Source organism: Ascidiella aspersa, chromosome 3 (assembly GCF_963924565.1).
Source record: "Ascidiella aspersa chromosome 3, kaAscAspe10.2, whole genome shotgun sequence".
In the NCBI taxonomy this organism is placed as follows: Eukaryota; Metazoa; Chordata; class Ascidiacea; order Phlebobranchia; family Ascidiidae; genus Ascidiella; species Ascidiella aspersa.
This window is the reverse complement of record NC_139449.1, coordinates 14,737,962-14,756,791: the sequence shown is the minus strand read 5'-3', so window position 1 is coordinate 14,756,791 and position 18,830 is coordinate 14,737,962. Positions and strand designations below refer to the sequence as shown.

The 18,830-nt window shown below is 35.6% G+C and overlaps 2 protein-coding genes across 6 annotated transcripts; one reads left to right on the top strand and one right to left on the bottom strand.

Moving 5' to 3' along the window:
- Positions 1–2,412: 2,412 nt before the first annotated feature.
- Positions 2,413–14,832, bottom strand: LOC146160340 (MRG/MORF4L-binding protein-like). Of its 5 annotated transcripts, none has more exons than XM_083384177.1 (5): positions 14,789–14,832; positions 8,733–8,846; positions 4,311–4,432; positions 4,132–4,249; positions 2,413–2,929 (listed from the first exon to the last, which is right to left on the bottom strand). In XM_083384177.1, the coding sequence occupies exons 2-5, from the start codon at positions 8,821–8,823 to the stop codon at positions 2,823–2,825; spliced, it is 438 nt and encodes a 145-aa protein (XP_083240303.1). In that variant the 5' UTR covers positions 8,824–8,846; positions 14,789–14,832; the 3' UTR covers positions 2,413–2,822. The 5 variants fall into 5 exon arrangements, with proteins under 5 accessions (XP_083240303.1, XP_083240304.1, XP_083240301.1 ...); XM_083384178.1 differs by lacking the exon at positions 14,789–14,832 and adding an exon at positions 14,468–14,486; XM_083384175.1 differs by lacking the exon at positions 14,789–14,832 and adding an exon at positions 9,841–10,094.
- LOC146160341 (zinc finger BED domain-containing protein 5-like) lies at positions 6,259–6,912 on the top strand. The gene has a single exon (XM_083384179.1). The coding sequence runs from the start codon at positions 6,274–6,276 to the stop codon at positions 6,910–6,912; it is 639 nt and encodes a 212-aa protein (XP_083240305.1). The 5' UTR covers positions 6,259–6,273.
- Positions 14,833–18,830: the final 3,998 nt, after the last annotated feature.

Genomic DNA, 18,830 nt, shown 5'->3' with positions numbered 1-18,830 from the left:
CAAAGTAAAAAGTTAGGTGAAAATGCATTTTAAGTGAAATATGTGGAGTTGGCCGCTACCAGTTTTTCAGTCAAATCAGTTGATACCATTTAAAATCAACAATGTTTGTTGGCAGTTTGTTTTGCAAAAAGTTTCCTTCTTAACTTCTGAAGGCGCGAAGGAAAAATAACCTATTATTATGTAATTGGTATTAAGTTTTGAAAACATAAATATATTTTCTTTTAGATCCGAAAACAGTTGATTGTTGTCATTTATTCACTACGTATTAGGTGACGATTTTTAGTCTCACCTTTATATTTTAGATCAACAGTGTATTTTCAAACAAAAAAATAGGAATCTTGTTATGGTACTTCTGTTATTTTCCGTTAATGAAATTCTAACATAGTTCCTGGCATACACTGATCGGCAAACTTTTTTGTCGCGGCCCAAAAAACTCTTTCGTGAGCTATTGAAGGCCCACCACGTGAAACGATTGACGTCATAAAACACTTAATCCTGACAATATAATAAAAATAATAACAATGTACCTTCGAAGCGTTCGTAGAACGGTGGCCTTACGATGCAACAGTGAGCAAAAGTAAAAAAAATCTTAGCCACGCCGTAGGTTGCTTTTCAATTTTTTTTTTTCAAAAGGTTGAAAAAAAATAGGGGGTCATTGATTTCGCGAAATTTTCAAGGGGGGGCACGTTGTAAAAAAGGTTGGGAACCCCTGTTGTATAGAGCAATAATCTGTTAACATCGGCCAAGCCAAGTTGTTTGTATGTTTGTTTAAAGTTAGCAAATTGCAATTAAGTTAACTTCTAGTTTTGTTTTGGTTACATTTTGTTTGTTGTTATTCTTTCGATATTTAGGCCAGTGGTTCTAAACCGGGGGCACGCCCTCCTAGCGGTGCGCCAGCTTGACTCTAATATTTAACTCATTATAACGATGTAGTTGGTTCCATGTTGAGCATGTGTAGATAAGTAACTGAAGAAAAATGGTTCATGATTTTTTGATTTGTTTTGTGCTACTATATTTTAATAATTTCTCGGTTTTTGTGCAATTTGATACTTATGATTTTTGGACATTTTTTATCTGTTATGGCCGACTTGGGCTATGTTTAGTTAGAACAATATGATATGGTTGATGGAGATCTAAGTTATGCCTACTTTAACAACAAAATTGCGAAACTTTTTTGAGCTTCTCTCGAACCTGTCATTAATTTATCACAATAAGTTAGCGCTGGGGAAGTCAGACATTTAGCGCAAATTTTTAATGTTATTTGCAGTATGGCCATTGCATTGTGTGTAATCACACCTTTTGAAACACGATTAACGCAATTATTATTTTTTGTGCTTCGGGTGACTTTTTTACGTCGTTTCAAAGCAGCCTGACAACTGTGGAGTTAATGCCTTGACATGCTGTCAACATCAGCTCGATGAATAACCAATATACTGAGTACGAGCAATTTTTTGGGTGCCCAATGCGTCAGGTCTCCTATATAAAAGTTTACCAAATTCAAACAAATAAACACAATATATTTCGCGATTCGCGTTACTCAGAATCGACTTTTGTATTGTCATGTTGTCTCACTGATATGTAACCGAGATATACCGAATTGCTTCACCAAAATATTTGTGTATTTGTTTTTTATTGCCATGCTGGCAAGAGCCTTTATTGACAAGCATTTTTTGACCAATTTTTTATGTTTTTGCCGCGTCCTTGAAGTTAAATTTCGCCTTGAAGAAATGACTTACATTAGACAAATATATTGGGGGGTTGCAACCTTGGAAATCTAAGTAAGATAAAGATAACTTTGCCAGTGCAACTGCCAACTGTAATCTAGTTTGAACTTTGGGCCATGTAGTTACGATGCTGTCTATTTAATTTAAATCCAGCTCAAAACTTTATCAGATCTAATGATTTAGGCGCACATAATAAGTCTTTTCATGACTTATCTGACTAATTTTTTCCGTGAAATTTACTAATTTTTTTGAAATCTCTGCTTGAAACAGTTTACTTGCTATATGTTAAGTTTTTGTGTTTGCTAATGAAAATATTGCTCCAGGTTGATAAGTTTACAAATTTTATTAATTTAACATTTGTTTTTGATTTCAATGACTTGACTTGCTACGACAGTGACATGGACTTTATTTTTCACAAATGACTTAATATGGATTATTTTGCAATTGCCTCGACTGGGATAAAAGTTATTTTAAAATATGCATTGTTGCAGTATGCGACTTATGCATACTGCAGTTACCCTACTATTACCAGAACAATGAATATATCATTTAACGAACACTAATTTTAAAGTACATCCAAGTGGCGCAAAATTCAGTTGAATGATATTCAAAAATATGTGGCTCTTAACCTTTATATTATGTGTAGTTCCTAATATTATACTACTTCTGCAAAAAACACATGGGGTAATCATGCTTTTTCTTTTTCATTAATGTAGGGTAAAAAAAATCGCTGAATAAAAATAACAAAATATGAACGAATAAGGAAAAGTATTAATAACAATTAGAGTTTAATGAAACTTACAAAAAAGACTGTATAATATAAGTTCAGTTACAAATTTTCACTTTGAAAGGTTGTGTTTTAATATTTTAGACAAAATTGAAAAAAGTTGCAAACAACAATTTAAATAAATAAAATTCATAATGTCTTTAACCAAAAAGTGAGAAGTTTATTAAAACTAATTTTAGAAATCCTTTCAAGCTTTAAGAAAATTTTCAGTCAGCCATTCAACAACAAAACAATCAAACCTCTTACGTTTGGCAAGCAGTGTTATTAAATCTCAAATAAAGTTTTGCAGGTAGCAATACAATTGATCCAGTCTATTGCCGTCTACGCTTTACAGTAGGAACAACAGGACTTGTTGTGTTTGCAGCACTTTGTCTTAAACGCTTCCGATTCCCTTTTGTGTTATTGGTTTTGTTGTTTACTGAAACATAACTTATTTTTTATTGTCAAAATTATTTCAAGTTAAAATTGTTTACAAAATGCTTAAAAATCATTACAAAATTAACAAGAACTGTAGGCTAATAAGCTAATTGAAATCCTTGTTTAGTTTAAATTTTATCAAAATTTAGTTTTGAATTACATTCAACAACATTTTAACTGTATTATATTTGCTTTAGGGCAATAATGCGAAATATCAAAACATTTGGATCACCAAACTTCGATTTTGCTTTAGATTGTGGACTGGTGAATTTCAGATTTGAACAATTTTATTTGCTGTGTGTTCTTTTGGTGGTGATTTGCAATTATCCTATGTATTATTTTCGATAATATTTTTTTTAAATTATATTTACTTTGCATTTCAACTAAACTGTTTATTATTTTTATATTTTTAACATTTTGATAAACCCGAAAAAATAACTGATTTGTGTTCCATCGGTCATCAGTAAAGCACCGAAAAAAAGTGACTGATGACAGCAAGACACTAATACAGTACTTTATAGAACAATGCGTTGTTTAAATCAATGTATTTCTAATAGTGATAGGTCAAAATTTTGTCCAAAAATTATATATATTTTAAAAATTTGTTTAAATTTCAATTTTATAGATCAAAATTTCTTAGTTTTTGGTCAAAAAGTAGCCACCCTACTTATTATATCAATTGTAAAATTGAACTTCCTGCAAAATTTTATTGAAATACCAACATTTCGACCACTTGCAATTATAGGCCAAAAAATAATTATATACCGGACAAACAATAAAGAAAAAACACAATGGACCTGGACCTCATTCTAAACCACAAGGTGAGGAAACGAGATAAACAGACAATGCAAAAAAACGAGGCTGCCACTTTCTAACGCCTGCTACTGTTGCCATGCTCTTCGATGCTATGACTTTGGCTGATTGCATGACTGGCTAACGCTGATGTTGATACACCTCGTTTGTGTTTTTTTACCTTATCTTGTTTTTCTTGCCTTGTGGATTAGAATGTGGTCCGGGTTCATTTTGTTTTTTCCTTATTGTTTGTCTGGTAGGTATGTATATTCTTTTCATGGTCAGAACGTTGGTACTTCAATAATATCTTGTGGGAAGTACAATTTTACAACTGAATCAATGCCGGCAGCAACAGTATACTCTTACTTATTTTATATTATAAATTTCATTAAAAGTTCAGCTGTAACCAACCTTCACCCTCTGTAATGGTTTCTTCTGGTTTTGATAAACCTTTTTTGTATGTAAAAATCTCAGGCGGTAATTTGAATTCTGCTTTGTTGTTTTTGAATGGACTGGACACAGATTCATCCTGCAAAAATTAATTTAGTTGAGCTATATTTACATTTTTTTCAGAAAAAACACATATTTACCAAAGCCTTTAGGTTATACATAGTTCCAATATGTTGCCAAAGTTGTTCGCTTGGTATAAACTGTCCAAGTGCATCACAAAACTTTTTGTGTATGTACATCATATGAAAATGTTTGTTTATCCCTAAAACAATTTAAATTGATCAAACAAATTCAAAACAGTGTTATTCAGAATTTTCATAGCGAATCCCCAGTTGCAACAGACACCTTTGCATACACGCATACACGCTTAATGACTTGTAGATTTGGTTTAAATATGTGAAACTTTTTTAAATTATGATTAGTTAATAAAGTTTTACCTTGCAAGCATTTTCTAGTGAACAAAGGCTAACATGGTGTCAACTTAAGTTTTATGACATGACTTTTACAAAGTTGAGACTTAACTTTGCAACAGCATTTAAAAGTTTTGATGCCTTTAAAAAAAGGCAGCTTGGTCTGCACTGCATCCCAAAAAACTTGACAGAGAGTTGGAAGATTTAGGCTTCGCCCTTCCAGTGCAGTCCTAGTTGGCTTTTTGCATGATTCATTTAAATCAGTGGTTCTCAAACTGTGGTACGCGTACCACTAGTGGTACGCGAGAGCTTTTTAAGTGGTACGCGAAGATTTTAGCGTTATTTTATTGTATTTAGTCTACAATTTGCCATTCTTTGCAGTAGCTAAAACTACTATAAATACACGACAATATAACAATAAGTTAACTGTAGAACAATTTCACGTTGGCATTATTGCGTCATAGTTGATCCTAACAAACAAAACTAAGCAACTGATGAGATGAGCTCATTAGTAACTGGAGCTATAACAGGTTAATAGATCAGTATAGTAAGCAGGATATATTTTAAGCATGTCGAAACGAAAATATAATCCAGAATACATCAAGTATGGGTTCATTGCAATCGAACATGCAGGAGAGTGTTTGCCACAGTGTGTGGTTTGCATGAAAACCCTTTCTAATGCGGCCATGAAGCCAAGTTTGTTAAAACGGCACCTTGACTCAAATCATGCAGAAAAAAAAGAACCGAGATTCAGAGTTATTTTGAGCGACTTGGGGAGAACACGAAAAGACAACGCCTAGACAAGACAGGCCAGTTTCATCAAAAGAATGTAGGGATAGTAAAATCGTCATATGAAGTGTCTCTTCTGGTAGTTTAGAATATGAAAGCTCATACAATCGCTGAGTCCCTGGTTTTACCAGCAGCAAAAATCCTAGTCAAGAACCTGATCGGAGAAGAGGCAGCGGACAAACTGAACAGCGTGTCCCTTTCTAACGACACTGTAAAACGACGTATTCAAGATATGTCTGTTGACATTGCTGAACAAGTGATTGCTGGAGCAAAAGACTCAAAGTTTGGATTTTCCATTCAACTCGATGAGTCAACAGATGTCTCCAAGTGTAGCCAACTGCTAGTTTATGTCCGCTTTATCCAAAATGACACGGTAAAAACGGAGTTAATGTTGAGTCAGGAGCTGGCTACTACAACAAAAGGGAAAGATGTATTCAACGTTTTGGACAATTTTTTCAAGGAGAATGACCTGGATTGGAAAATGTTAGTTGGATGCATGACGGATGGTGCTCCAGCAATGCTTGGAAGAAAGTCAGGATTTCAAGCATATGTGAAAGATGTATCACCAAAAGCTACCTTTGTCCACTGTTTTATCCATAGATTTGCACTTTGCGCCAAAGTGCTTCCTTCTGATTTAATGTCATGCTTGAACAAAATCATTAAGATTGTGAATTTTATAAAAACATTAGCTCTAAATACTCGGCTATTTGCAGGGCTCTGTGAAGATGTCGGTTCTGATCATAAGTGTCTTCTCTTTCACACAGAGGTTCGCTGGCTTTCCCGCGGGAATGTGACAATGAGGGTCTTTGAACTTAGGCATGAATTACTGACCTTTTTCAATGAGAAAAAACACGACTTTAAATATGATTTAGAGAACGAAGAGTTTATCTTCCAGCTGGCCTACATGTCGAACATTTTCCAGGCCCTAAACTTTGTAAATCTTTCGTTCCAAGGACCGAACAGCAATATAACAGTTTTTATTACAAAACTGAAAGCATTTATTTGCAAACTTGATATATGGACTAAAAACGTGGAAAATAAACAGTACGGAATGTTTAAACAGCTTAGCACTCTTTCAGTTGACCCCAGTGACAAATTATCTCAAGAAATTGCTGACCACCTTAAGTTGCTCAAAACGGAATTGGTGCATTATTTTCCAGATTTTGAAAGTTGCACCTACGCTGTCAATCCATTCTGCATCAATCCAGTTGTTCTACCCGTAGGAACAGGAGAACAAGAAGAGATTATTGATATTCAGGTTGACGAAACAGCAAAAGCAAAGCAGAAGGAATGCTCTTCTATAGATTTCTGGTTATCCATGAGTTCCACTTACCCAACATTGGCCCGAAATGCTGTTCCTCAGCTATTAGTTTTCCCCTCGACATGGGAGTGTGAGCAAGGGTTCTCGGCCTTAATGGCCATTAAGTCGAAGAGCCGGAATCGTCTAACTGAGCCTAAACACGATTTTCGATGTGCTGTGACTAATGTTGTGCCCCGGATAAACAAGCTTGTGCAAAAGAAACAGTTGCACCTATCACATTAAAATGTGTTTTCTTGCTGTTAACTCGTATTGCGTTATAGTAATAACGGTAATAACTAATAAATACTGGTACATTTGAGTATAGTAATTTATTCAGGGGCCAGGTGGTACGCAAGGTAGTAGTGAATGAAGAAGTGGTAGGCCATCGGAAAAAGTTTGAGAAACACTGATTTAAATACATGATGCAACAAGTCATTAGAGATATATTTATTTGACTTATTACATGAACTAAGACTGAAAAATCACATAATTTTGATTAGCCCACTTTGTCCTATTGATATACAAGCTTTGTGAAAAACAATACTTTAAGACAGGGGTCGACAATCATCATTCTACGTCCGGTTCGTACAGTTGCACCCTGGAAGGCCTCACGAAAAATGTATTCAAATTATTAAACATATATTTTTGAACATTTTTTTTATTTTCGGCAATGTAATAAAAACTTGCAAGAAATTTAAAAAAAATGCCAATATAACCAAAAAAAAATCGCGCTCAGTTGCTTGACTTAAAAGGTTAAAAAACACTGAGCTAGATTAACTTTAAATGTTATAGCGTTCCCTCAAAGTAGTTTTATTACACTTTCCATTAGTAGTATGGATGACGACGGGTGAACCCAAAATTTTTTTCTGCACTGAGCTGCGCTGGGCGTGGAATTTTTTTCACTACAGCTGCGGTGGGCGTAGAAATCGCTCCAAACGTAACGTTTTTCTATAGCTGCACGGGGCTTGAGTTTAGCAAAGCGTGAAAATCGCTCCAAAGCGTATTTTTAAGCTAGCTGCAGCTGCTGCACGGGGCTTGAGTTTAAAAAAAAAGCGTGAAACGCTCGCCACAATAGAATTTAAATGCAAATTACGCCCAGCGCAGCTTAGTGCAGCTGTAGTGTAAACGGGCCTTATGTATGAATGTGCGCTTTCAATTAAATTTTGATCCTGTTTTTTAAGAACCTGTGTAACTTTTAGCATGAACCTTTAACTACGAGTGCCGAGATATAAACAGGGTTGCCATAACGTCCTTATTTTTAAGATTTGTCCTTATTTTGAACTGCCAAGTCAGAAAACTTAAATGTCCTTATTTCTAAGAAATGTCCTTAGTTTCAACAACTACAGAACTTAGATCGTTTTCCTCTGGTAACCGGTGTTGAATAATATTCTAAAATTATGCTTTTGTGCCGAGATTTTATGACATCATAAATAGAGGTACTCCCGTGGCAGGAAAGTCGCAGGATTTGACTTGTAAGTAGTGAGATAGGTAGAGCGGTTGTACAGTAATTTAGGTACAGCAGTTTTGGCTGACACCGATCGCGATCGACCGTTTGATCACAACATTTCACATGATCGATCGCATTATGTGTCGGATTTTTAAAATAGCGTTCTTCGAGCAACATTATCAGGATTAGACAAAAAAACAAATTATAAACCTTGATAAATTGCTGGAGCAGATTGTTTCTGGCAAAAAGTATGGAATGTGATATGACACGGCTCGTATAGATACAATGCATGTCCAAAAACGTTTTTTAAATTCTAATCTAATTTTTAGGTTGTCCTTATTTTTGGGTCCATGTCGTTGGCAACCCTGCATATAAACTACAACGATGCAAGAATTTCAAGTAAAATACTGGTGCTTGGTACGTGCCACAATGTTTTAGAGGTCTACAGATGTGTCATGAGGTAAAAAGATTAAGAAACACTGCTATTGATAATAAAACATCATCCACAAGCTATATTCTAAATTTGGGCTAAAGTAACCTGAAAAACTTGTTTTTCGATTTGTTTATTTGACAGTTTTGACGTAGCATTGTTCAAACAAACAAAATATCTACAAACCAACTGGCTTTTGTCCTCGCATGGCATAAAACAAACAAACTTCTGTTTCAGAATTCCAGTTGATATTTGGTGTAGAAATAGAAATGCTCATTTCATTGAGTGTACAGTAAAAATCTAAAAATAAATAATACGAGGTTAATTGCAATATCACCCAGCTGTTAGATAAAATTAATAATTTATTTGTCTGGCAAAAATTACTTTAACAAAGACTGGAGTGCTTCAAAGACAATTAATGTTTTTCAAAAGTTTTGGAAATTTTCATAGAATCTACGTTTTTCTACCAAATTTGAATAATTTGTCGATCCTTAATCAAAGCACCAGAATCCAACCAGATTGGATCTGCAAGCCAGTTTAAAATAATACTTCGCCCTTCAAGCAACAGTGTGGATCTAGTAGCTATTTTTCAACTGGTCGATCAGAGAATGACTTAAAACCTGGGCTGCCAGCGAAAATTTACAGAAAAACCTAGATTAAAATTAAGCAAAATCTAGATTTTGCAGAATAAAAAGAGAACATATTTATTGCTCTATCTTAAAGTATTTCTCTTTGGTTAAGTGATATAAACTTTGAAGTACTTAAATATGATTTATTCCTCATGACTGGCTCCATGGTAATATGGCTGAATAATAATATTCATAAACATGATTATTTTTGATAAAAGTGTGATTACTGAATTGTTAAAGCAAACAAAAGGTATGTTCTAAAATTTCAGTTTATTAGCAGAACCCCGGTTGAAAAGTAAGGCCGGTACGGGGGATTTATCTTTTTTACAGCCGCGCAATTTCAAGATGCAAAATCGTCTCCCCCGCGCAAAATCCAAAGTTTCGAATCTGGAGGGCGTTCGCCCGCCACACAACGCAGACTGGTGGCGAAGGACCACTGGGGCTGTGGTATCACTGGAAAGGTGCGATCAAGGTCTACAACAATTTGTTAATTAAACGGTGCAGAAATTTTTTCATCTTGTCATTTATGACGAATATTAATATTGAATATTAATATTTTTCATAATTTTTATATTTTTTTTTATATTCAGAAAGTATAGGCCAGTATTAGTATTGTGGTATAATTTTTTTTTCAAAATTTTGGTCGTAAATACGTTTATTTTTACTTTATTGTTTTTGTGCTAGCGCTTTGGTGCTGTGTAGCTTCTGGTCTGTCCCGGCACCCGATCCGTCAGAAATCAGTGCAGTTCTAAGCAAAAAGGTCTACGACAATCAGTGCATTCAAAGGATCAAAAAGTCCGACTTTTAGACTTTGAGGTCTTGGACAATGCACTAATTTGCATTAACAAATGTGCATAAGAAGATTAAGTTTAACAATACTTGACCCAATCAAACCCAAACGCTAACCAGCGCCCTAACCCAAATAATGTGCGATTATTTAATAATTATAACGCTTCAGGCCCCAATACCTCAATTTGTGACGTAATAATCTTAAATACAATGGACGAGAAACCATCCTAGTTTGACCAAAAGCTAGCCAACACACTAGCTAAACGAAGAAATTTCAAAGGCAAAAAAAACATATTTAGCCTCATTTTTTTAGAAAAAAAATTTTACCACAACAATAAGAATGATCTATATTTACAAAATAAAAATTAAAAAATTAAAAATTAAAAAAAATATTAATATTCAAAATTAATATTCGCAACAATTTTTAATAAAAAATAATTTACGCAACTAGAGACCAACAAAATCGCATAGCGCTTGATAATACCTTTCCAACGATGCCACACATGACTCGGTAAAAGTTGAGGCCATACGCTTTTATCGTCGATAACCGATCCTAAAATTCATAAGCGATCGCGGTAATTTTTAAACGCCCGTCACTTGCCCAATTTAAAGTGCAAGTGAACGAAATTTTATCAAGACATTTCTACAAACCTTATAATGCCATAGAAAGAAAAAATAGTAAAAAATTTTAATGTTGAAAATATTTCAAATTTAGCATTTGTTATGCGTAATATCGAGTTTTTTCATCCCACCAACATCCGACCAAAAAAGACCCAAAAATCAATTTACGCAACTAGAGACCAACAAAATCGCATAGCGCTTGATAATACCTTTCCAACGATGCCACACATGACTCGGTAAAAGTTGAGGCCATACGCTTTTATCGTCGATAACCGATCCTAAAATTCATAAGCGATCGCGGTAATTTTTAAACGCCCGTCACTTGCCCAATTTAAAGTGCAAGTGAACGAAATTTTATCAAGACATTTCTACAAACCTTATAATGCCATAGAAAGAAAAAATAGTAAAAAATTTTAATGTTGAAAATATTTCAAATTTAGCATTTGTTATGCGTAATATCGAGTTTTTTCATCCCACCAACATCCGACCAAAAAAGACCCAAAAATCAAGTTACGCAACTAGAGACCAACAAAATCGCATAGCGCTTGATAATACCTTTCCAACGATGCCACACATGACTCGGTAAAAGTTGAGGCCATACGCTTTTATCGTCGATAACCGATCCTAAAATTCATAAGCGATCGCGGTAATTTTTAAACGCCCGTCACTTGCCCAATTTAAAGTGCAAGTGAACGAAATTTTATCAAGACATTTCTACAAACCTTATAATGCCATAGAAAGAAAAAATAGTAAAAAATTTTAATGTTGAAAATATTTCAAATTTAGCATTTGTTATGCGTAATATCGAGTTTTTTCATCCCACCAACATCCGACCAAAAAAGACCCAAAAATCAATTTACGCAACTAGAGACCAACAAAATCGCATAGCGCTTGATAATACCTTTCCAACGATGCCACACATGACTCGGTAAAAGTTGAGGCCATACGCTTTTATCGTCGATAACCGATCCTAAAATTCATAAGCGATCGCGGTAATTTTTAAACGCCCGTCACTTGCCTATTGTTCCAAATGATTTCTATAATCCCATATAGTTTTAAGAAAAAATGCCTTTGTTCTAACAACGTCCTCGCATTCATTGTCATTCTTCACGCTTTTAAAAGTCTTTGCGCCAGACTATTGTTCTCGCGCTAACGGGCTGTTATCTTTTCGCACCTACTTTTCGATCTAAACTTGCGAAGGAAAGAAGCTTCTTTAAGGGTGATGCTATCATATAAATTCTCGCTGTTCTGTTCAAGCTTTTTAGTATAAAGAAAATAATCAAAAGTTATTTATAAACGACGTCGCACAAGGCAGTAATTCTACAAGGGTAAGTGTATTTTAGTTATATGCCTATCCGTTATTTTACCTCAGAAACAATGCATTTTAACTATAAGCGATTGCAAATTATTATTTGAACTTGATTTTCTTACTGAAGATAGTTTCCACAAATGTAAAAGATACATTATACTTATTGCCAAATGATAACAGTAATAAGCAAACATACTTTTAAATTTGGGTTATTTGTGCTAGGTCAAATGTTTTTAATATGAATTAAAATATTAAAATTGTTGTTCACCAAGAATTTAATTTTTACATCTTTTAACATTGATTACAAAACCATAATTCTTCATTATTTTCAATTGCTTGTTTTGGAATGTTTGTTTCTACACATTCTTTATGGAACCATTCTTTACATTTACTGCACTCTATTAAAAATAAAGATGTGTTATCTCCTAGTCTGCAATTACAATATATACTCGTCTGTATTGTTAAAGGCTTTCGTTGTAAGCCTTGCCTCTTCTTATCGGTAAAAAGTGGCGCAACAACCCGATTCAAAATCATTTTCTCAATTTCTTGGCGCAAAGTTGCCTCATTAAATTTTACGCGATCTGGTTTGACTTCTAACAATAACGCAACTGCAAAAGCTATTGCTAAAGGACCACAATTGGAATTGCCCTTCTGCTTGCACACCTTGGGGAATTCAAACTCGATGTTTTTGTGTTTTTTTAAGTAGACCAGTTTTGACAGCTTAAACAAATCTTTTGACCTGTATTGACTATAACAACTGTCGTAAATCTGTATTGCATTTTCCTTAGTTGAAAAAATGTTAGAGGCTGTAACCCAATGATTGGAATGGACATTTAATATTTGAATAAATTTTCCGGATGGTGAGTGAATTGATGGTGAGTTAAACGGAGTTTCAAAAGCATGAACGCTTTGTAAACCACCAATTTGGGGAAACTGTGTTGTCATAATGTTTAATACAGAATCAATATGTCTGTCACTAAGCCAGGTGTCCTTTGACAATAATTCCGTATAATCATTTTGATCCAAATTAAAACTGGGTTGATATTTTACACCACAACAACGGCGTCCCCAGCAACTAACAGGCAAATGGGAATTACAATCGTGGTCCTTAATCGTTTTGTTGTTCGGTACTTTTCCGCGCTTTTTCGGACTGGAGCTTCTCAAGTCCTTTGAAGGAGCGTGGGATGAAAAAACTCGATATTACGCATAACAAATGCTAAATTTGAAATATTTTCAACATTATAATTTTTTACTATTTTTTCTTTCTATGGCATTATAAGGTTTGTAGAAATGTCTTGATAAAATTTCGTTCACTTGCACTTTAAATTGGGCAAGTGACGGGCGTTTAAAAATTACCGCGATCGCTTATGAATTTTAGGATCGGTTATCGACGATAAAAGCGTATGGCCTCAACTTTTACCGAGTCATGTGTGGCATCGTTGGAAAGGTATTATCAAGCGCTATGCGATTTTGTTGGTCTCTAGTTGCGTAAATTGATTTTTGGGTCTTTTTTGGTCGGATGTTGGTGGGATGAAAAAACTCGATATTACGCATAACAAATGCTAAATTTGAAATATTTTCAACATTAAAATTTTTTACTATTTTTTCTTTCTATGGCATTATAAGGTTTGTAGAAATGTCTTGATAAAATTTCGTTCACTTGCACTTTAAATTGGGCAAGTGACGGGCGTTTAAAAATTACCGCGATCGCTTATGAATTTTAGGATCGGTTATCGACGATAAAAGCGTATGGCCTCAACTTTTACCGAGTCATGTGTGGCATCGTTGGAAAGGTATTATCAAGCGCTATGCGATTTTGTTGGTCTCTAGTTGCGTAAATTGATTTTTGGGTCTTTTTTGGTCGGATGTTGGTGGGATGAAAAAACTCGATATTACGCATAACAAATGCTAAATTTGAAATATTTTCAACATTAAAATTTTTTACTATTTTTTCTTTCTATGGCATTATAAGGTTTGTAGAAATGTCTTGATAAAATTTCGTTCACTTGCACTTTAAATTGGGCAAGTGACGGGCGTTTAAAAATTACCGCGATCGCTTATGAATTTTAGGATCGGTTATCGACGATAAAAGCGTATGGCCTCAACTTTTACCGAGTCATGTGTGGCATCGTTGGAAAGGTATTATCAAGCGCTATGCGATTTTGTTGGTCTCTAGTTGCGTAAATTATTTTTTATTAAAAAGTGTTGCGAATATTAATTTTGAATATTAATATTTTTTTTAATTTTTAATTTTTTAATTTTTATTTTGTAAATATAGATCATTCTTATTGTTGTGGTAAAATTTTTTTTCTAAAAAAATGAGGCTAAATATGTTTTTTTTGCCTTTGAAATTTCTTCGTTTAGCTAGTGTGTTGGCTAGCTTTTGGTCCTAGTTTGGGCTTTTTTCCCCAGCATTTAAAGAATTATTAAAATAACGCACATTATTTGGGTTGGGATTCGGGTTAGCGTTAGGGTTTAGGTGGGTCAAGTGTTATTAATCCTATCTCACATTTTTTGTTATCTTTTCTGAACTTTTAATGAATATTTTTAATTTATCTTCGCCGGGAGTTTACCTAAAGGTCCAAATCAGTGCATTGCCAGGACCTCAAGGTCTAAAAGTCTAGACTTTTCTGCCATTGGATGCCCTGATTGTCGTAGACCTTTTTGTTTAGAAATGCACTGATTTCTAACGGATCGGGTGGTCCCGGCGTTGTTGCGCTCTCTTTATTTGGTACGTAAAATTAACTCAAATATAAAATAAAAAGGTACCGTCTACCAATTATGCTAATTTTAAGATTGGCTGTGTATTTTGTTTGGCCTTGTCATTATTTTATTTCGTTAAAAATGCATTTGGTTATTTTTAACGAGACGATAAAGATAAACCAACCATTTACAGTTTTTGGTAATTTAAAAGAAATGTTCCAGTTTGGGTTCCCACGCTTTGATGTTGCTTATGGACTTCTTTTCTTCTGGATTAACAAAAAAGAAAAGCTGAACGATGTCCCGGCCCTTGACACGGGGTTGAGACTTTTTAATAAGACTGCCCAGCAAAACCTACGTTTTACTGACGTAAAAATAGTTGGTTATTTTTGCAACCCGTTGTAAACACTCCTTTATCGTGCATCGTCGTCTATTTAACCTGGGCAACGCCGGGTTTTTCGTCTATTTGGAGTAAAAAATAAATATTTATCATCCCCTTTAGCGCCTCCATCTAGTTTTACTGCACAGTGGTCCAAACTCAGGTTCGCGGACTACATGTGGGGTGGCCAGCGACATCATTATCTGTGTCTCGCGGAAAATTGCTTTATTCAGGACTCCAGTCATAAGACCTTAATAGGAATAAATTCAAAGTTGGGTTTAAAACAATTTAGGAATAAGATCGAAAATTTGAATAACACCCTGAGAGGATTTCCCTAATAATTTCAACCCATACCCATAACCCCACCAATAACCCCAAACAGGGCCAGAAAATCCGGTCTTAAAACAGCGGCGCCGTAACGGCGCTACATGACGTACCCATTGCCCCCGATCGCCCCATACCCTTTTCTATAGTTTCTGGCGCTATTTTGTCCATTTAGGCCTTATTCCGAAGAATTTAGGACTTATTCCAACAGATTTATGTCTTATGTCGTTAATTGGTGTTAATACCATCGCATTATTGATTTTTCTGCTTTAGGTATGAAGCAAGCGGGTTAATTATGAGTTATCATTAGTGTCTTTGCCTGATGAATCACCTACTTCTTCATTGGGGGAGATTGTACAAAATTGTTCATTCAGCTATTGTCTTATTCTGATATAAATTGACTTGTACTCGGTTTTCGTTGGCTTAAAGCCAGCAAGCAAAGCAGTCAGCGAGCCACACCGTTCTGTTGCTTGACTAGACATGACTGTACGGTAACGCTCTCGCATATACAAGTTGAGAATTTGCATGAAAAAGAAAGGCGACACTGAAAAGCGGAATTGCTTTATAACCCTAAGCCTTTTTGGCAGCCGGGAACTGTGACAGCAACGTGTTCACACAGGTGAAATACTTTTATCTGTAACTGAAATATGTGTCACACAAAAACATTTGTCATGAGTGAAAACAGCCGAAGCTTTGTTCTCAGAGTGACAGCGAAAGTTTTCAATAAAGGCGTGAAAAAGTATCAACATAATGCTCACTCAATAAACATTTGAAATACTCAATTAAACATCTGAAATGACCCCAGATGCTACAGGTATTGTTGCTTTTTAGGTCTTATTGTGTGTTCCCGGAATAATCACTAAAGGCGCTGGTATAGGTTCTAAAACTACTATTTGACTCAGACCTAAAGCTTTTGTAACAAGGCCCTCGGAACAAAAACTAAAAGCTTTTGGAAAAATACAAAAAACGCCGTAAGAAAACCTAAAAACCGTAGGAATAAGACCATGCAATAGATGTTGGAAAGAAACCTAAAGCCATACAGAATATGAACTAAACCCATCGGAATAACGCTTAAAGCTGTTAATGCCTTTAGACTTTAGAGCAGAGGCGGACAACTTTTCCAGTCGGCGGGCCTGATATGAAAAAATGAAATACTCGGCGGGCCAGATTCCTGAATCGATAAATTAATCGTACTGCCACAGCCTGCATATGTTTTGTCGCATAATGGCGGCTAATGTTGTACTCTTTAAACAGGACAAATTTCATTGCACAGTAAACATACTGCGTTCTTGCCGACTTGAGTGAAAAAGTAATTGGGCATCTATAATCCTTGTTAAATTTGCGACGCTCCTTGTCATCTTAACGTTTCTTTTTAAAATCCGTGGGAAAATATTGATGTAAATTATAAATCTAATTTGGAACGCACAACAAGACATAAAAGGAACAATTGCCTAAAGTAGAAAAATAAATAATACCATAGTATTAACACCAACAACATAATGAAGCCAAATACGCAGTAATAATAAAAACTTAAACCTCTGAATAAGACATACATCTGACGGAATAAGGCCTTAATAACGCTTGAACTGTAGGAAAGAGGGTATAAGATAATCGGGGGCCCGATTTAGACGGTACCGTATTCATGGGCGCCTCCACGAGTGGGCAAGGGGGGTTAAAAATATTATAAATTATCCATTGCCTTAAGTAGTAGGGTCGGGTCACGCGTCTTGATCTAATGCGAACCCAAAATAGAGCGCAAAACGCCATTTTTCGTCTTTTGTTTGGTCGACCGTAAACCCCGGATAGTTTGCTCTTTCGTTATTCGTTTAGGTTGACTGATTAGCAAGTGTGTATTCGACAATTAACAACGCTAAGTCAAACCTTTTTTTTTCTTGCTAAAAACTTGAGTTTGGCGCAGTTAATGTTCCTCGCTTTTCGCTCTCTGCGCTAATATCCGTTGTTGGCATGGGCGCCCGCACAAGGGGGCAAGGGGGAGCACTTGCCCCCCCCCATGGAATTTAAAAATGCGATTATTAGTATTATTTGTAAGTGTAATATGTGTTACTTATATACTATCCATTGCCCTCCCCCCCCCCCCCCCCCTTTTTGTAATTGATATTATCGTTTTTTGTCATGGTTTAACAAACTGCTCGAAGCGGCATGCTTTTGCAGTAATTGGGTCACGCGTCTTAATCTAATGCCAAACCAAAATCGAGCGCAAAACGCCGTTTTCCGTCTTTAGTTTGGTCGAAGTAAACGCTGGTGTGTATTCGACAATTGACAACGCTAAGTCAAATCTTCTTTCTTTTTTTCTCGCTAAAAACGTCGAGTTATACGCAGTATGTTCCTCGCTGTTCGGTCTCTGCGCTAATATACGATGTTGGTGTAACATCGACATTTGTTTAACTGAAGCAGATTCTTAAAAGGAGGTATAATGGTGACTGTCGTGCGCGTTTCAAAGTTACCATTTTAAGTAATGGTAGTTAATGCAAAATTATCCTCTTTAAGCATACTCTAAGACCACGTGCTAAGTGTGCAATGGACACAACTTATTTTACCCCAACCGCAGCTTGTAATTTAGCTGACTTGGCACACAGCTCGGCGCAGATGTTGCGCTAATCGTGGCATAATAACACCCGGAAAAAAACGATCTTCGTTTAGTATTGCACGTTGTGAAAGGCGCGCTTGTAATTTAGCGCTAGTTCCCGGTCCGGCCCGCGGGCCGTATGTTGCCCGCCCCTGCTTTAGAGTAAGACCTAAAATCGTTGGAATGAGTTCTACAGCTGGCCGACGAAGACCTAAATCTTTTGAAACAATATCGAAAGCAGTCAGAATAAGACACAAATATGTCAGAACAGGTTTTAACGCTGTCAGACTAAGACCTAAAGCATTTGCGGTAAAAGCTTCGTAAAAAGTCCAAAGTTGGAGAATAAGTTCAAAAGACTTCGGACTAAGACCTAAATCCGACGGATAAAGTATAAAGATGCTAGAATAAAACCCAAAGCTTTTGGAATAAGGTCTAAAGATGCCGGAATAAGACAGAGCTAAAGATGCCGGAATAAGACCTAGAGCTAAAGATGCCGTAATAAGATCTAGAGCCGGAATAATGTTTTGCTATTCCGTCAACAGTAAGTCCGACGACTTTAGGTCGAATTCCGACATCTTTACAAGGTTTGGTCTTATTCTATCGGGTTGTGACCATAATCCTACCTGATTTAGGTCTTATTCTGGCTATTTTCGTTCTTATTCCAAATTTTGATATTATTCCGCCAGGTTTCGGTGATAATCCGATGATTTTAGGTCTAACTCTTTTGTGTTCAGGTCGTACTCCGACGGCTTAAAGTTTCTTTTAGGTCTTATTTTATCGGGTGTGGGACATATTCCAATCAGGTTCGAATATTGTTTTCTGATTTCGGTCTCATTCCAAAGGGTTTTGTTATCATTCCTACAGAATTTCCTCTTAGTTTGATAACTTTTGGTATCATTCGGACTGCTTTAGGTCTTACGCCGTATCGAGGTCATATTTATCGGGT

Bases quoted from the DNA above. Each gene is read 5' to 3' on its own strand.
- LOC146160341 (XM_083384179.1), top strand. From the start codon at position 6,274: ATGTCGAACATTTTCCAGGCCCTAAACTTTGTAAATCTTTCGTTCCAA.
- LOC146160340 (XM_083384177.1), bottom strand. From the start codon at position 8,823: ATGAGCATTTCTATTTCTACACCAAATATCAACTGGAATTCTGAAACA. The intron at 4,250-4,310 runs GTAAATATGTGT...TAATTTTTGCAG, and splicing joins TGTATAACCTAAAGGCTTTG to GATGAATCTGTGTCCAGTCC. The intron at 2,930-4,131 runs GTTGGTTACAGC...GTTATGTTTCAG, and splicing joins AACCATTACAGAGGGTGAAG to TAAACAACAAAACCAATAAC.